The 20,538-nt window shown below is 35.1% G+C and overlaps 1 protein-coding gene across 3 annotated transcripts in view; it reads left to right on the top strand.

Moving 5' to 3' along the window:
* Positions 1 to 20,538, top strand: part of LOC128860896 (facilitated trehalose transporter Tret1-2 homolog) — a 97,094-nt gene that overhangs the window by 73,560 nt on the left and 2,996 nt on the right. For 2 of the 3 annotated variants that reach the window (XM_054098691.1, XM_054098690.1), the window contains 2 exons: positions 19,113 to 19,733; positions 19,797 to 20,048. In XM_054098691.1, the coding sequence (XP_053954666.1) occupies positions 19,140 to 19,733; positions 19,797 to 20,048 (846 nt within the window). In that variant the 5' untranslated portion in view covers positions 19,113 to 19,139. Of the gene's footprint in view, positions 1 to 74; positions 1,509 to 19,112; positions 19,734 to 19,796; positions 20,049 to 20,538 lie in introns of those variants that run through there. The other variant, XM_054098689.1, reaches the window with a different exon arrangement.

Here is a 20,538-nt window from a genome sequence, read left to right as displayed (position 1 = left end):
AGACAAGAGTTTTTATATTTCATGCGAGAGGCGAAATTTGTAGCATTTACTTGTAAGCGTTTGGTGAAGAAACAGATTTGAATTTAGCACGCGCTTAGTTGGACTAAAGTTCCAACTATTTTAATAATTGATTAAGCAACAAAATAACGAAACATACTCAGCAATTCGAATTCAAAACGTTACTATTATATGTAAATCATACAAAACGGAAATAAACAACTGTCAACAAAGCGGAGCAGGAAGTGAATCGAATCTGTGTGAAATATCATATCATAAGATATACCTTGTAAGCAATAATTCACCGGAATAAATACAGACAACTACACATACATACATACATACATACATATGTATGCAGTATTAAAATAGGAACAGCTACAGCAACAACTAGTCAGTCAAGGATCTCGAGGAGTTGCGAAATATTATTTAATAAAAGCGCTAAGTGAAATCGAACTGGTGATGACTTTCAATTTTTTTGTCAAGATCAAACAAGTAGTAGAAAGTATCAATTCAGAAAATGTAAGCTACAGTAAAAATTAGAAAATTGCGTGAGAATTTACATATCGGCGACTGCGATAGCAATCAAGTACTTATACAAAATATACAAATAAACCCGGCGTAGATAGCAGATATTACCTACATACAGTTGTATATGTGAATGCACCAGCAGCAAGGACAAAAAGCAATAACAAAAGCAACAAAACTTATAAATAAAACACGTCGGAAACAACGTCAATGTCATGGTATAACGGAGCATGCGTCAGAACTGTTCATTGCCAAAGTGTGGGTGTTAAGCAATCAGGACTCGGAGATAGAACGTGAAAACAGGCGCACCACATCTCAAACCCATTAAACGTAGGGATACAGTGAAAGCGCGGTCGAAAGCAATTCAAAGCCGAAAACCCGAAAACCGAGCAGCAAGCACCGAGCATCGAGCGCCTGAAACACAAAACACATTTCGACGAATCTGCATTTAACAGTTAGACGAAAAACGTAAACCAACCGCAGCAGAAGTGCATTACTTTTTGTGGCTTTCCATATTATACAATGCACAGCCACTGGCAATAACATTCGAAGGGCATTGAAGCTGAAGTGTAAAACATATAAAGTGGAGTAAAATCTTACAACTGCAAAGGGAATGAAAAAAGAAAACGAATAGTAAAAAAGTACTAAGAAAAGTGTTGAAAAACATTGCACAACTTAAATAATAAGAAACAATAAAAACAAGAAGCCAGCAACGCATTTGCATAGCTGAAATTTATCAAAAGAATCTCATTTTGCCATTCCCACTTCTAGTACGCAAAGTTACCTGAAAGCATTAAATAATTCACCTTATACACGAAAAAATAAAGCAAAATAAAAATAGAAATAAAATAAAGTGTCCAATAACCAGCAACATGTCAACAGACTCTAGGGAAAATGCGCCTTCGAAAGTGGACGGAAAGGAGGAGAGCGCCCACCTGCTGGAGGCAGCTGTCAGCGGCGAAAGATATGGCTCGAACACAGCGGTATGCAAAACAAAGTCTACATACATATTCATATACATTGATATGCACATCTACATACTTAGGAATAGTGAGAATAAAAAGGCTGAATGCAGTAAGGGATATTTAAATAGGGGCTTAAGAGAACTTTTGCAGTCTTACTTTCTTTAGTTAATTTGATCTCGTAAGATTGTAGGCAAAGATCATAACGCGAAATTTTCCACAGTGTGAACTGCAAGATTCTCAATTCCAACCTATGTATAACAAATTTTGCTCAGAAATACATACCTACATACATATATAAGTATTATATTATATAAGTATGGCAAAAGACGTATTCAAGCATTTCGAGAGTTGTCACATTTACTTAATCCTACTATTTTAACGTTTCAACGCAGACCGGCAGTTTGATATGCAAAGTGCGACTTGAATTTGCAATTACCTCCTGAAATTCTAGTATATCCGCTGTTTTTTTAGAGCTTGAGATATTCGGCATATATTCGATTAAACTAATTTTTGACTACTTTTTCCACACACAAATTCAGGGCTGCTTTAGCATTGAAAATAATTTATGAATAGTCTTATCAAACCATATTAACAATGGTAACCCTGATGATGAAGTACGAAAAAAAGGTGAAACTAATATACAAAAAAAACCCAAAAAAGTTTTAGTACCGAAATGATTTTTGCAATAACAAAATTGTTTGGAATCTTATGATTTGATAATTTTGATAATATATTAAGTCTAGCCCTTTTAGCTTTTTTCGTTTAATGCATACATTTTAAAACTGCAAAGCAACTATGAACTTAAAAATTTTGGTTTCGAAAAAAATGTATAAAGGAAAAAATAACTGAGTACCGGAAAATAATAAAACAAAATTGCTTTGGCAACACTGCCAATTTATGTTAATTTTAAAATATTTAAACTTAAAATTTCTGAAACTTTTTCTCTCAATCATTGAATTATATTACAATAAGAAATTCAGCAACCCCAATCATACAAAATTACAAAAAATTGCATGCAACTTAAAAGCTGTCTTAAAAGTAGTTTAACATATAATATATATTAAAAAAAATGTGTGGCAACTCTGTTTGTGAATATGTCAAAATAATACCTTTTTTCGAAACTCAGCACAATCTTGAACATAAAATATTTAATCTCACAGGAATTATAAATTTCTATCAAATTTCGGTATAATCTGGATGCGAATTGTATATTTTATGTCTAATAGCTTTCAGTTGATACCAGCGGTGGAGCGAATACAGAATGTTGCGCATATTGCGGCACCCTTACTCGACTCCTAGCGCATTTAACGGAATTAGCTGTTAAGCTGATGTTTTGTAGAGTTTTGCTTAATTTTTTTTTTTTTTTACAAGTAACTTTCTTTCTGCTTATTACTTTCCTTATCAACAATAACCTAGCCCACTTTTCATTTTTCTTTTATGAAAGATTACCATTTCAAAAGTACTTTCTTGGTTCACCCACACACGTCATCTGCAATTATATCGCGCTAAGGTCGTATTTTCTTCAATTTGCATACTCGTTCTTGGCTGATACCCAAGAATGTAAGAATGCCAGCTCGTGCCATCCCTAGGCCGTGACGTTAACACGGAAATAAAAGAAACAAGCAAGTGAAAATCAAAGACATCCCTGCATTTGAAGGCTTTCGTACTTTTACAATTTAACTTTTTTATTTTATTTAACTTTATTTTTATTATGTCGTTTAATTTAATACGAGTGAGTATTCACTGATTCCAAAATAAGTAAGATTCTGTCACACTCGCCAAGAACAAAATAGGGGTGCCACCTTTGTTTTTTCTACATACAAATGTATTTCGTTGCATTCCGTTTCAAACCTAATTGCTCGCTAGGTAAAAATTGCAAAATTGGCATGAGAATAAGTGCAAAATATTAGCAGGAATGCCCAATATCCATTAAATATTGCATTGAAAAATTTTTTTAAATTATTTAACATTCGTAAAAAGAAAATTGTATAACATTTATACGCATATTTTCCGAAAAAAAATTGTATTTACATATATTAGGCCTAACCAAGCAACGCCACCAATTTTCTTGTTACAGAGTGTAATTATGCTTAGTACAGCTATTAAATACAGTATTAATAGATATTTTATGACACTTATTTATGAGTTAGTCTGGGTTGTTCAACGTTTGATAAAGACAAGAGAGTAAAGTGCGCTGCCAAGCCCACCTTTGGCAAAGACCACGGGCAGCTAATAGTAGCAGCATCGTGGAAGTAAATAGTAGTAAAAAACCAAATTTGTAGTTGCAATTTATGTATAATAATAGCGCCATTACAATCGACGAAGTAAAAATATTGCACATAAAGCAACAAACAAGTAGACACAAACCATATCCACAAGTGCGTCCAGCTTGCACTTTGTACACCAACCGATGGGCTTTACGAGCTCCGCGCAAACTACTTAAGTTGTCGTTAGAGGGTATCCGTTCATTCGCCTCGCTTTTTTTCATACTCATTTTTATATTGGAATTCTTCGTTGTTGTTTTTTTTGTTTTTTTTACTTCAGCTCAGCTTTTTGGCTTGCAGCCTTACCAATGCTCGTGGAAAATTTTTAAGACGCAATATAAGTATGTCTGTGCTAACAAACGTAGCGTAGTATTGGTAAAATATTTCTTTACAAATAAAAAATAGTTCGCGCTTCTATTCACAAACAAGACTTCACTCTCTTTTCCCCCCTTTCCTTTTTATACAATATTTTTTGCGATTGCTACTCGACGTTCACATCCCACACACACTTGCACAACGTCTTTCATTAGCATATACATATATATACAAATATACATATGTATGTGAATACTCACATACATGCAGTCGCTTCTAGTCTTTAATTACTCAAACTAGTTTTGATTTTCACGCACTCTTTCTTTGAGCGACGCAGCCCTCCTCGCATTGGACTTTATGACAGGCAATGTACGGCGCATAATTTGACAGTAATTGCATCCGAAGCGCAAATGGCGTAATTTTTAAGATTCATGGTTTTCAATATTGGTTCAGTGCAGAAATATATTGCGCAACTTTAGGGTAAAACGAGTTTTATTATCATAAATAGTAGTCCAAATAAAGTTATCGTTTGTCAAGATTTCCTTCATCTTAAATGTCAGTCAGATTCATTTTTATATCTCGGCGGATTGTTAACAAAAAAAAATTACCTGATGCGTTAACGTGGAGCTAACATATCCACAAAACAGTTTCTAATGGTTTTCATAGTGGCGGCAACATTGACCAGCCTTTCCGAAAGTGCAGCTGGAAAAGCAATTCCATTTACAGCGCCGTGATCAGCAACTTTTTGTGAACTAAAATTGAATTCATACATAGGATATGAATTTGGATGATTTCTAGCTTCAGCAGGATGACACACTATGTTGCATAACCAGTTTGAACTGTGCTTTGGCAAGACACGCTACTGCCGGACCAGTGGAGACATTTATTTCATTTTTTCAGCTTCTTCCTTTAACTCCTTTTTATACTTAGAAATACCTTTCATTGCATTCGCTTTTTACACGCATACAATGCCACGTATCTCTATATTGGGGCTTTTGAATAACTTTTTTAGAAAATAAAAAAAAAAAAATATTTAGAGTAATTTCTTATCTGTTTATATACTGCAGCTTTCTAGTTCACAAGTGTCAAATTTTATTGAGGTACCCATGACGCCGTTTGAAAAAAATTAGAAATTGTTTGCTCAGAAAAATTAAAAAAAAAACTAAATCTAAAACCACGATTTGACAAATACAGACTTTTTCAATTTAGAGCAATGTAAAGTACAAGGGCGCAAAATTAATCATCCAATTTTGTTTTTGAGTTGCTTTTTTAACAAATAAAACTACTAAAAAACAATGATGCTGAGTAATAGAAATCTTTATTTTTATCTTCATCTGCTCCATTGCTTATTGTTTGCATACTGCAGCTCTGACGTCACACACACAGCGATTCTGTCAAATAGTTACTGATAATTTTGAACGGTTACATTAATGGCCACTTTAGCACCTTTTGCTTGGCGAACATTTTTATATGGCGTATTAATCGAAATTTTTACTATTAAAAAAATTTATTTTTATTTTAACAAAATTATTTTTATTTTAAGAAAAAAAGATAAAAAATAATAATAAAAAATAAGCACCAATTATTAATGTTTTTGTGTAATGGTTTTTCTAAGTTGCCAATTATATGTACATAAATCTGTACATCTAATTCATTGTGGGCTAAAAAGGCCAGAAATAAAATAAGTGGCCACAATGCCGAACTCATTATAAACACGGCTATAATTGTTAACAGTGTTTTTTTTAAGTAAAAATGAATAGCAAAATAAATAAAACATCCACCTAGTCACCGAACTAATAAAATTGTATACGAATAGAATCCCTAATTAATTCAGATGACCTAATTACTCGCAATTTTTGGTACCCAAACTGCACATTTTCATCACATTTTGCGATATATCAATCATCAGCATGGATAAATTGACAAATTCACTCAAAAAGTAGCCTAATATGTGTACCTATGTTCTTCTAAATATAACGCAATGCTATTAAAATTAAAGTACCCTTATACGACATACACATACATATGTACATGCATATGTATGTAAGTATGTATTCAAACAAATACCTAATTGCATCAAATTACTGTTCTCATCCAGCAGATAAAACAGATTTCCCTTCAAACCACCATTGACGTCATTCGCTCTCATACATTTGTATGCTTTTATGGATGTTTGTATATAAGTAGTATACTATGTACGAACTCGTTCACCGTATCCTGCAGTCAAATGTACCCTGCTGTCAAACCTGCTAGTTCTGAAATACTTTACTAACAGTTTGCCTTGCGGCTTAAATAGCTCGTCTACTAGCTGGTGTATTATAGACTAGCCCAATTTGTGGCGAAAATCCCCAGTTTTGGATGAGTTGAAAGTGCAAGTAAAAATTGGTAAATGAAAGTTTCAAAAATATTTTTGTTTTTGGAATTCGTTATTCGAAGTAATATATGCACATACTTTATTTAAAAATTGTATTTATGCTAAAACTAAATGAAAGCAACTTCAAATAAAAATGATTAAATATTATCTAAAAACATACCAGCAATGCAGTACAAGCAATACCACTAACATATGTAAGAACAAAATATTTCCTTTCCATACTGCTCTAAACGATCATTTTGTAACTGGTGCAATTCTAGTCACTCTCGAACAAGATTAACTTCTTCCTGCAAACACGAGTGCCTGAAATAGAATATCTACTGCGTAAGTAGTTTCACATTTCACTGCAGGGTAAGTATGCATTGATGCTTCTACACATCTCTGTTAACCGCAGTGACATAAATACGCAGCTCATACGTACTTATATCCTAGTACGCAATACTGTTTGACCAACCGTATAGAAGTTCATACATATGCATGCAAATACGTAACTTAATAGCTTAGAGCAGATTTTTTTCTAACATGCATAAGTGAAATTTGATACACTTACACAGCTACTTACATATATAATCAGCCGTTTATAAATATTGACTAGCAATTTGTGCCTCATATCAGTAGATACAAACTATCGAGCGTCTACTGTAGCTGATTTGACATTTGTTTATGGTATACGTACATACATAAATGTTAACAAAGCTTGTACATATAAAACAAGGTTAACAAGCTTAAGGTCTAATTCAAATTCATGATTTTTTATTTATTTTATGTTTTTACTTATTTTATTCTCTTTTTTTCCTTTCTTGTGACTATCAAATTATGCCTGTAATTGTTATTCTGTCTAGGAATTTTTAAGTTTTATTGCCAAATAAATCGACAACAAAATACAAACATAAGCTCACTCGCAAAATTTTCCATTCATCCATTTGTTCACTATTTATTGTAGTTGTATTCATATAATTAACATGTGGACCTCATCGTTTTCGCACTCTACTGTTTGTTCCACTTTCTGCAGTAGATAGACATACACACATATGTATGGATGTGTGAGTACAATAAAAAAATTCGAAAATTTGTTGGTTTTTTATAGAAAAGGTGAATTTTCGCTTGAAGCAAAATTACATAAATTTTCTACCTTCCTTTTTGTTTGTTTATGTATTGGAAATAACACACAATTAGTCATAATAAAAACTCCAATGTAAACATAACAAATTAACAAATATTTGGTTGATAAGAAAAAAATTAATAACTCACATAAGGTCGGATTTTGAATCAAACGTTACAAGCATACATCCATACATATGTACCTATGGTTAGCTTAGAAAGAGTGGCGGGAGAACGGGGAGTTGGTAAGATATATGTAGATATGTATGTATGTATACTAAAATTCACATTTCTGTAGAAAAATAAGATAAAAATATGTTCTTGAAGGCCAAATTGAAAGGAAAAACACTACATGTGTGAGTACATATGTACGTACGTATGGCATAAGACCAACTTGAAAATATTTATTGGAATAAAGTGAACAATTTCTCAATTGTGCCTCCCTCTTCTAGTTTCGCAGTAGCGCATTTTTACAGCCCAGTTTTTCAACACCTTGTGCCCGCGTTCTGATTCTATCTCATGAATGGCTTCAATTTCAGAATGGTTTCAATTTCAGTGCTTAAAAAATTGTCTGTAGTTTAGCGAAAAAATGTTTTAATGATGCCTTCAAAATGCAGAGCTAATACCTATGGCGGTGCAGTTATCAAATCTAATCGAAAATATCCCTCCATAAAGAATATAAAGTATAACTAAGGCGACAAAGTCCTGATCTACTGAATGCAGACGTGAAAGTAGCATAGAAGTGTTCCTGGGATTTCTTAGTTTTACCACAGTTACTTGCAGTTCTGGTTGCACTTTACAGCCGATTTGCCGACATAAGATGCTGTATGACCGCAAGCAATACTTTAAAAAGCAAAACAATTAAAACCAAATCATCCCAAGCTCTCGCCTTCAGTGAAGAATTTTCCTCCGATGAGAACGAAAATTGGTTATATAATGTTTCAAACAGTAATGGTAGTCATATTTGATAAGACAACCCATGCACAAAAATATGGTATTATTTTTCAATTTAATTATTAGCAGACTTTTAAAGGCAATTGAAGCTGAATTTATATACATATTTATATGAAACATTTCACACCAAATTAAATTAGGTAACCGCAAGCTATTTCTAGTTATCAGCTGCCAAAGGTCGCTAAAATTCTTTTTTTTTGAATTTTTAACAGCTCTTATCACAGCCCGCCATTCATGAATATAAATTATTTCAGTTCGCGGCGATATTATATAATTGATATTTGTAAAGGGCGTGCCATCGAGTGGCTCACAGTAAGTTGTACTTATCGCGGAGCGCTACTAGATTATCATAAATATGGATGAATCAGTTGAATGCCGCGCTGATGCCGATGCAAAGTTATATGTGGAATCGTTTTTTGTTTTTGTGTTAACAAACAACTTTTTCTTTCCATTCCCATACATGTTTTCATTAACCTAACGGTTTATTCACAAATATTTTCTGTGACATATTATCTTGACACTTTTCTCTTTGTGTTGGCTCACAGCTCTCCTAAAATGACGTCATGGGAAGTATGAGAATGCTATTTGTTTTAAAAAAACCTAACGGTTTATTCACAAATATTTTCTGTGACATATTATCTTGACACTTTTCTCTTTGTGTTGGCTCACAGCTCTCCTAAAATGACGTCATGGGAAGTATGAGAATGCTATTTGTTTTAAAAAAACCTAACGGTTTATTCACAAATATTTTCTGTGACATATTATCTTGACACTTTTCTCTTTGTGTTGGCTCACAGCTCTCCTAAAATGACGTCATGGGAAGTATGAGAATGCTATTTGTTTTAAAAATAATCTGGCCATCGCATCAAGCTTTGCAGGCAGTGGCAGAAGTTTCATATAAATGAAATTTCTGCCATTCATGAAGAGGCTTTTTTGTAGACCATCTGCATCCAAAAAATGTGTGCCATGCATTTTTATGTTTAAAGTCCCTAAATATTTGTGTGACAAATTTCAACTAACCAAATCACCGAGGCATAATAGCTTGGTTGTGCCTAAATATTATATAATTCTTTGATTTCCGGTTGACTGTTTTTCATTAGCTCTGTAAGACAGTGGAACTCGATTGCAGTAAATATTACAGATGCACTGAATGGGAGAAACTCAAAAAGTTAATATACCAATATTTTAGCTGCCTTGTCTTTTACTTTCGGGCCACAAACAATCTTAATGTGGAACTTTTTCTTCTTCTTTTCCCTGAGCTTCATACATTATCTATCTTTTTTTTTGTTTTAACCTATATATTGTGGTTGCCTCTTCTAGTTTCGCAGTATCGCATTTTGATAGCCCAGTTTTTCAACACCTTGTTCTCGGGTTCTGATTTTATCTCATGAATGGCACGGCTCACGGTCCACAAATGATCGACTGTTTAAAGGGCATTGTGACATAGTATGCCATCTGGCTGAAGATAAAGATCGTCCAAGTCCATATTTTCAATTGAAATGACTGTCAGAGAGAATGTTGATATTGGCAGCACGCGTGCTTCTGCGAAGACATTCTCTGGCACATAGCTCTAAGGCATGGACCTCCTCCTGAAAAATGGAAGTCATTTGTGCCATTGCGATTGCCTTCTTGAAATGTATATTAGTACAACAATTTCAGTCCGGCATTGGGGTTCTCCATTTTGGACTCATCAGTAAACCACACCTGTGTGATCTGTTTTAAAGATATTTAATTATTTCTCCACGCCATGACCATCTTGAAATTCTTGGAAAATTCTAGTTTTCTTTCCATCATTTTGACCTTTACTTGCTCCATTGCGTTTCTCTTTTCTCTGCAACTGTGTAGTTTCAAAAATGGGATTCACGTACGACGCCATTTCCAAAAATTATAAATTATAAGATAAATAACTCTCCTACCGTAAAGCACTCAATTTGTAGAGAAACTTCGTGAAGCACGAAAAAATTCGGCCAAAATTGAATGCTGCTCAGGTACTTATGATATATGGTAATTTTATGTATCTATGTGAGGTGCAATTGTGCTGCCTTCAGTATTTTATCATCACTAATGGTAGATGATTAGTATGTTCTATATACATACATACATTAAATATATACATACAAATTGTATAATGGCTGCGTGTTACGAATACCAATTTAAAGTGGCTGTGGGCTTGCGGCTACACGGTTAACTACCAACAAAACCCATCCACCAGTATTTTTATTCATTTTTTGCATTGTTTGACTTTCAAATGAACCTGTGACGCGATAAGCACTTTGGGTAAAATATAAATAAATACGGGAGTATTTAGCAAATGTTGCGCGTCAAAAATTTGAATTCCGACCGACTTGTAAATATTTGGTATGCATTACAAAGCGAACTTGTGCCTTTGGCTACTCCTTTGCCTACTTGCGGCATTGCAAGCAATCGAATCTTGCGTAAGATATGCAAATTTTTTCAACGATATTGTCAAAACAAAATCAAAATAAAACAACTGCATTATTGCATACCAGCGGCGTGGGCGATCACAAAGGAATGCGCAAGCAATGTCGGTATGCTGCTGCAGCTCCAATAAATAAATGCGTACTTAGCTATGTGCAGCCAGTCATACCTGTTTGCCATATCGAGGTTTGCCGCTAAAAATAAATGCAACGGCAGGCAGTAGATTATATTTCCTGAATCATTACAGGCATATTACAAATACAAGTCGTCTATTGGGGTGGCATGCAAGTCTATGTGCATACGTAACATACCTACATGCGTACAAAAGTAGGTATACTCATAGTTGCAAATGTCAGTCATGTATGTGCATATATTGAAGTGAATTACGTCTGGATAGCTCACCACATGACATTAAACCAGTGCTATCAACTGATACGCTTACAAAGCATGGGTGACCCCGCGAATAGGTTTCGTTCTTCCTACTTCACTTTTTTCCTTATTGTGCCGGCATGAAATGAAGGTGTGCCAAGTAACTGAATACTTGCGTTCAAATACTCAAATGATACCAGATATTTATTGACTTTAGTTACTGGCCGATAGATTAGATACATTGATTTCAGCGGCCAATGCTCATATGCACATACATACATACATAATTTTACAAATTGGAACATACAAGCACAAGCACTTGAGTAGCTGACAAATATGTATTCATTTTTGGTTTGGAATTTGTTTGTGGACAAAAGCTTGATGAATCACTTCTTTTATTTATATTTACCTCTTGTGACATTGATAAGTTACTGCGCAGGTAAAGGGTAGGCCATTGGCGGTCTTCGTTTTTAATTGAATGTTATTTGAAATTGACGGTTATTTCGTGGTCAGAAAAGTGGCAGAAACTCAGTATCATTTATGCGTGGTACGAAATAGACGCTTTACGCCTGAACAGCATTTTGAAATAGTGAAAAGTTTCCCTCAAAATAGATTTTGTATTGCCGAAGGAGTCCGAATTTTACACAGAAAATTTCAATGAAAAAAGGAAAGCGCCACCAACGACGTCTTGTGCGCAAAATTTGTGTACCTCCTCTTTAGTACCTCTTTGTAGTACTCACTCAAATTTAACCACGTTAGCCTATGGAAAATGCTGCATAAAGTTCTCGGCTTATTCGCTTTTTATTGTTTAATTAATTCGTTGAAAGTAAATATTGATTCGCTTCGATATCTTCTCTCTGTAGGAAGTTTGGAGTAACTGAAAAATGACAGTGATTTTACTAAACAAATCACCTTTTCAGCTGAGGTGCATTTCCTACTCGGTGCCTACGGCGAAATTACCATATCCGGAGTTTGTAAATGTAGTGAGAAGCGAATGAATAATGCGACTGAAACAATTTGGTGGGGTTTTTGGAATTTTTGGCTAATTTTTCCTCGGAAATGTTGATTGTGTCACACAAGTCGTCCAATAATCCATATTTTGCACACTAGGTTTCATAATCCTGTAATCATCAATTCTGATAATCTCCCATGAAGCCGCGGATTTAGATAGCTCGACTTTTTTTTTAGATGCCTTTAAGGCTCGCTATTATGCTAGCAATTCAAAATTTAATTTGGGGCCGAAATCATTGGAAATGTGCTGAAAAATTGATCGACAGGACGGGCTACTGTAGGACAGTTAATATTAGTAATAATAATTTGCGCGGCCACCTTTTTTCGGTGTTTGGCTGAGCTTCTCCACCTATTTGTGTTGAGCGGCTTGATGATTTTCCACAAATGGGGCGGCCCACAGTTTTATGCTGACTCAGAATGGCAGATAGTTTCTTATTAGGAGCTTTTTCATAGCAGAAATACTCTCGGAGGTTTGCTATTGTCTTACAAGGGGCGACCGCTATTAGAAAAAAACTTGTTCTATCATTTGGTGTTTCAATCCGAGATCTCGATCCGTTCACTACCGACTGGTAATCACGCACCAACCCATTCGGCTATATCGGCGGCCATTTCAATTAAATTATTAAATTCAATAATTAGTTGTAAGATATACTGTTTTCTAATAGAGATAAACATCATTGAAAATATGGATCTTTTTTCACACACATCAACATTTTTACCATTTCGAACATTTGAAATAGTCAAATTTCTTCTCTTTTTATTAAGGCACTTTGTCTAACAAAAACCATATGAATACAATAATAATAATAATTTAGTCTCTTCGACCTAAAAGATCTTTTGTGTCCATCCAAGTTTCCAAAAAGTTGAAAATTGTGAAATGGAGAAAACGCTCAACAACTTCAAGGAAGAATATTATAGAAGATCAACGAGATTTTTCAGTAACTTTAAACTTGCACTTTGTAATACTAAAGTTTAATAAGCTATAAAACTGCATTTCAAAAATCTTTCTGGAATTTCTATTGTAGTTATAAACCGTGGAATGAAGATGCAAAGTGTGCGATTTTTTTTTGTTTTGTATAAAGTCTGAATCTTAGAATGATATGGTTTTTGTTACACAATGGTCTATCCTTTTATACAAAAATTAAGGAATATCACAAAAAGTAGGCTGATACTAGCCAAAATATGCTATCGTTTTGTTGTGGGGTGTATAGCATTTCAGTAAGAAAACCAGCCGATGGCCCACATCTTAATATATTTGTATAAGTTTAGTTGCTGCCGGTTATGCCACAATTTGTATTCTGGTTCGATACAAAAACAAGTCATATAAAAAATGTACTACTTAACTATAAATGTTATTGTTTTACACGCTTAACTTTCTTATATCTTTCTCGAGAATTTTCGCCTCTGTTTGTAGGTACTGACGTTTATTGTTCTATTTCACCTGCTCACTGCCGCCACACTTGACAATATTATTCAAAAGTTGGCAGGTTCAGTTTAAATGTGAATTAAGGTCAAAGCTGGGCACAAAACGATGTTGTTTTTAAAATACCTATACCTAATACGTACTTTCATATCTACATAGGCATATTTGCATGTATGTAAGTGCAGAATGCGCACGTGTCTAGTAATTGTTATTATTGCTTTTATATGGCATTGCTATTTATTGTTTTCAATTTCATTCACTTTACATCGAGTATGAACAGCTCCATCAATACTTGCCTGACTGCATTTATGTAAATATGAAAATGCCGTGCATCAACGACGCACACAAATTATCTTACGATGCTCATCGGTGCGAATTGGGAATGCATTTATTATATATTTTATTCGAATATGTCATTTAAGAAATGCAGCTCGCGTGGGTGGGATGTTTGCCCACTTACCAAACTCAGAAACAAACAAAGAAATGTATTATGATGAGAAAAAAATGTATAAGTATAATATTACACCGAGCGACAGTAAAAGTTATCCAGGAAAAATTTCATATGCACGTGAAACTAAAGATTTTATATGCTGCACTTGGGATGAATGAGTTCGTCATTCAACAAGGAAAGTTAGACTTGAAGATATCTATAAGCAGCTCAGTTTTTCCTTTTTATTGCTTTTCAATTAATATACTCGATTTTCGAGATTTAGGCAGGCAGGTATGTACGTCAGATTGCAAGAGTACAAAAACTTATTATCGAAAAATTTTTCAAGCAGCCCTGGTGACCTGAAATGTCATAATTGGTTGGTATGGCGGATGGTTATCTCTTTCTTTATTTTATCACGGCCTTTAAGTTGTCTACAAATGGAGGGTTCTATAATATCATTTCTTTCATTACATATATTTGGCTGTTGTCATGCAAATGGAAATCATAACTGTTTTAAGCCCCTACGAAAAACAGACTCTTTTATGACAGAAATAAGCTCGGTGTTTCGCCATAGCCTTTCGAGGGCGGGTAAGCTTCATAATATTTTTTTAAGAAGAAGATTGAAACGCAAAAAACCCAAAGCCTTAATGGACTAAATAGTATCACACCTTAAGTGTTGTATGTACCTCATATAACAAATTCGAAACAAATTACTCGTTAGTTAATAATATTTTTCTTTGTAACTAGTCGCAATTAAACATAAAATAAAAAAAATGTTAATATTTGCTGTGTGAATCGAGCCAAAAAACTCAGGAATTGTTGATACGATATACATGAAACGGAAACGGTCTTTGACATCATAATATAATTTATCAATCTAAATTATCTCTAAAAGTTTTGAGATAGACGAGAGCTTCGAAAGCGGCCTGTAATTGTGAATATCGTTTTTATTTCCACTCTTAAATATAGGGGTAACGGATGTCCATTCCCAGCCATCAACAAAGATACCAGAGAACAAAGATTTATTAAATATAATGTAAGAGGCTCAGCAAGACACAAAAAGCTTTTCAGCAAGATAGCCGAGAGGCCACCCGCGTCTGTTTTAGATCTGAGCTTGAGCTTCCTACGACATCAGTATCATATAGGCACAATGACTGAAAATTAAGCAATGAAAAACTGTTAGAGAAAAAACTAGTTAGAATACAAGTCCAAGTCGAATTGAAAATTAAAGCAATAAAGTCAGTAAATAAATTGGCTGAATTTTAGATAGACATTATTTGAAACCGTCGAGCAAAGCTTGGTATGCCAAGTTGTCTTATATACTTTCTTTTAACAAATAGGAATGTGCTTCAAGCACAACTCAAAAACCTTAGTTTTAAAGAAGTGAAAACAAGAGGTAACATCATTGTCATGAAAGGCATCATCCCAGTCGATAGGGAAAGGAATTTGTTGCAGTTGTAGTTGAATTTGAAGTTAGGCTCAAGGGATACCTCAGAAAATTCTTTAAAAAAATTATAATAATAATAATGAATATATAGATCCCGGTGCTAGTCCCGGAATACCGGGATCCCGAAATTTCCGGGATTGTAAAAGTAAAAAAAAAAAATTTCATCCCTAGCCCGTATCTCAAACGCAAATAGCTTAGACAATGGCGGAAGTGTGGTTACATTGCAATAAACGCATTCATTAAGGTCAGTTCGCTTATGAAAGCTAAAAGCTTATAAGTAGGAAATATTTTACGTTGCTAATTAATAGGAGCATCCGGTGGGGTGCTTAAAATTCCGATTAAAAATTAGTAAACAATTTCATGTTTCGCTAATATTCTTCAATAGTACTTTTTCTTTTTTCAGTGCTTTTGCTTATGCGCCGTATTTAATGCGAATGATACTCTTTATGAAATTCCTAGTTTAATTTGCCATTTTTTCTCACTTTCGTTTAATTTCTTAACGTTTTTTGCTCACATTTCCTATTCTAAAAAGTACTGGTAAAATTCCCTTTCATTTTATTTATTCGCCCGTGATAAGGTTATGCCGCCACCCATTTGGCTTATTTTATTGTTATTATTATCAGTATTTCTTTTATTAGTAAAAAGCTTGCCATAGTTTTGTTGTTTTAATAATGTGCTCATGCTTGCTGGTACGCATACATTTGATTATTGATGTCAATCATTTTCCAATTACTGATAAAAATTTCTCTCTCTCGGGCCATTTATGTCAGATGATTTGATAAGCGTTTGGCGATTGAGTGCTGATTTGCGTCAACGTTATCCACTTTGAATTATATGTCGCTAATGAATTTACCTTTGTACCTGTACATACACACATACCAAGTCACTTATTTGAAGTTCTAATGCTTAGGAAAAAGTAAGCAAAGCTATAAGCAATATTACGTCTCTACTAGTCAGATACTCCCCAGCACGTTTTACGAAAGATGTCTGTAGTTCCTGACAAATTTCGCAAACTTCTAAATCACATTTGTAACCAGTTCTAAATGAGCAACGGAATTTTTGACAAACTCAGCCAATGATAGCCATCACGAAAGACTTAACATAATCAATAAACTCATTAAATGTATAACAAAGATGTGTGTCTACAAATTTATATACAGACATACATTCATACATACAATCTTTAAGTATTGATTACGGCTCACATTTAAGCGTTGCCGTTTAAGTCAGCTGAGCGAGTTCACTGAGAAATGTTAATTGCTTGACACATTTCAAATTATTTTTATATATAATATATGCACCCTTATATATATATCTATGTATGTATAAGTAGATACTCGTGATGAATATCTGTAAGTTTCCTAATCGTAATCTGTATGTCTGTAGTACCTGCATACACACGAGTCGCTCTCGAGTTGATCAATTATCGATCTTTCCGCCCTACCATGACTACGTGCGGTGTTTTTTTAATATTATCTTTTTTTAATTCATAAATACATACATACAATAAAAAAACTAGCAACTATTGGCCTCTGGTGACGCTCCAGCATGCTGTCCAGCAGGCTTATATGTGTGCGTGTCGGGTGCTTGACGCTAATATCTAAAATTTTTGATTTTCATCAAGCAAAAGGCGACAACAAGTATGTGTGACACGAAGCAAGTACGAGTGTCACCCGACACGCACACATATAAGCCTGCTGGACAAGCATGCTGCATCGTTACCAGAGGCCATATTGCTGCTTGGCGAGCCTCCATTTTTATGAGCACTCGTGAGCAACTACGAAATACGAAAGCAAACAGACAAGCCTCTGTCTACTGCCCTTTTTATTTATCTACCATTTCCATTTGTTGATGAGAAATGATCGTTCGTTGGGAAGGGAGTTAGATAATATTTACTCAAAAACGCAGTTTTACTCGTAGAAATAAGTGAGTTCCAATGGGATATGATCCTGAGTCGAATAAACATCTAGTACAATTTTCGATTGTTAGGTTGGCAAATAACTTTTTGGACAATACGAGTAGTAGGACTAACCCATAAATTGCATAAAAACTAAATAAATGCATTTTAAGAATTTTTTATTTAACCAGCGGACGTTTCTGCTGAGCGAATGTTCGAAAGAAAGTCTTTGCAGAAGAGTGATGATTGAATGATGAAGTTAATGAGGCAAATCGACAGAGAAGTAGTGCCTATTGTAGATATTTATTCGAGTTACCATCCCTAAAGCTACATTAATAACGCCCAATGAGTTTATTGACGTCGCGCTCAATAGAACTTTGTCTCTAATTTCAAGAAGACAGATGTTTCTTTCCTGTAATAAACGTCGACAGTTGGAAAGACCAAGTGAAGCCAAGTTCTTCTCCATCTGATCGTTTTAACATGGGGCAGGTCTCGCACTTCCTCTGCTACGGGAATCACCCGCACTTAAATTGTAGTTGACAGGCGGGGATAGAAATTGATGCCTGCATCTTACCAGCTTCTCGGCTCCGTATTTGAGTGGCTCAACAGACCACCCGTCGAGTTCCGCAACTATTATGCCTTTAATCGTTCAATTGCATACGCACTTTATCACAAACGGTGTAATCAACAATTGAGGTTTCGGTGTCTTTATCTTCTTTTTGAATTCCGCTACTTGACGGCAAAGTCTTCTCCTATCACAAATTCCACACACGATTTCCGCTCTTTTCTATGGCAACTACATATAGATGGGAAAAGTTTCGTTGCTATTTTTTCTTTACTCTTACGAGGTCATCCACCGAGCAGCCACTTTCCACATCAAGCAGCCGGATGGTAGCCAGATGTTAGCTATCAAATCACACTACTTCAAATATTTGCACTTTCCCAATTTAACTTAGTCCGCAAAATGGGCGTTAATTTCTTACCCGGTGGAGACTTTATCGTAGTCGGCAGTTATAATTTGCATGAACCGTATATTGTGGTTCTTTGCCACTCCCACATGAACGACAGTTAAAATTTTCCTATTTGCCTGAACTTCTGTACTTGAACCATCCACCTTACAGTTAAACTCCAATTAAAGTTTTCTAAAAGATGTTTTAAGATGCCTAACCAACTTCACCCCTGTAGGTAACACCAATAATTCCGAATCAATAACTTATTCAACGGAGCAATTTTAACTGAATCTTGTAATCCCCAGCGGACACATAAAATTATGTAATGAACTCCAAAATCACCTAATAATGTGCGCCTCTTAAATTCAAAACTTCTTTTCTTTGACATTCAAAATTAAAACTAGTTATACTTATATATCAGCTCACATCAGAAATGTGAGCATGGGTGGATTGGCATGAATGATGAGATTAATCCTGACTTACTAATTACTTTAAAGTACGACTTTTGCTTTTGCTTCACTTACGTATGTACATGGGAGCATATATGTATACTTACATACTTGTAAGTATATATATATATGTATATATATCCTGAAAATGTTCAGATTTATACTAATTACATGCGTTTACGAATCTTACTCTTTGCAGGATCAAGAAAATTTACTCGGCAGCAGCATGGTGCACGGTGCGACTGAGAGCAATTCCAAGACCTTGCCGCAGTATGTGGCCGCTTTGTCAGCTGCCGGTGGTGCATTCGCCGCTGGTACCCTGCTCGGTTGGACATCGCCAGCAGAGAATAAGATCCTCAAATTAAACCAATACAATTTTGATGTGTCCGCTGACCAATTCTCATGGATTGGATCCGCCATGACGCTAGGTGCGGCTTGCGTTTGCATACCAACCGGTATACTCATCAACTTGGTCGGACGTAAAATGGCGATGTTGTTATTGGTGCTACCCTTCACATTGGGTTGGTGTATGCTAATTTGGGCGCAGAATGTTATTATGATGTACATCGCCCGTTTTCTACTTGGTGCCGCTGGTGGTGCATTCTGTGTGGCTGCTCCAATGTATACTGGTGAGATTGCGCAAAAGGAAATTCGTGGATCACTTGGCAGCTTTTTCCAACTTATGATAACGGCTGGTATATTGTTTGTGTATGCCATTGGAGCAGGGCTCAGTGTATTTTGGATAAATATTGTCTGCGGTTTGATACCTTTAGTATTTGGTGCTATTTTTGTCTTCATGCCGGAGTCGCCAACGTACTTGGTAAGCAACACAAGATCATGTATTAATTTGTGAGCTAGAAAATTTACGTTTTTCTTTTCGTAGATAACCAAAAACAAGGACGAAAATGCAATCAAATCCATTCAATGGCTGCGTGGAAAGGACTATGAATATAAGAATGAAATTGAAGAATTACGCGATACTGAACAAAAGATCAGAGAGAATCAGGTTTCATGGTGGGTTGGTCTTTCACGTCCCGTCTCGCGCAAGGCATTGGCCATAAGTTTAGGTCTTATGTTCTTCCAACAATTATGTGGTATTAACGCTGTCATATTCTACGCCGCCCCAATTTTCCAGGTGAGTACTAGTACTTGTACTGAGAAAGTCCTAGTAATGTGTGAGTGCTTAAGGAATTATATTTATGACCAAAACCCAACCGGTTATAAAGTTATATGAGTTATAAATCTCTTAAATTGCGCTTTACTCATTGAGTTAAAGCAGTGCACAGCAAACTGCAGTGCTTTCTAATCCCTAATAGTTTCTGGCCAAATAGGCGCTGTTCCGTCCTCGTTTTATGAAACAGTTGTACTTATTTTTGCTTTGGAAATCACCGTTTCGTGAAATTGGTAAGAGATCATAATTTACGTCAGCCGAGGTAATTATCGCTAAGTTTTTATGGAAGCCTCTCGTAAGCATAAAACGACTTGTGCCTTTGTTTGTCAGGTATGAGTTAAGTATTTTATTGTGAGCTACCTCTAGGTATTTCAGCTCTTACGTGAACTCGGTAAAAGTGCGCAATCCCATCAATATCGAAAATGGAGATGCCCCAACAAATCGGTGTCTTATT

This window comes from Anastrepha ludens, chromosome 4, assembly GCF_028408465.1.
Source record: "Anastrepha ludens isolate Willacy chromosome 4, idAnaLude1.1, whole genome shotgun sequence".
In the NCBI taxonomy this organism is placed as follows: domain Eukaryota; kingdom Metazoa; phylum Arthropoda; class Insecta; order Diptera; family Tephritidae; genus Anastrepha; species Anastrepha ludens.
This window is presented reverse-complemented; position numbering and strand designations above follow the sequence as displayed.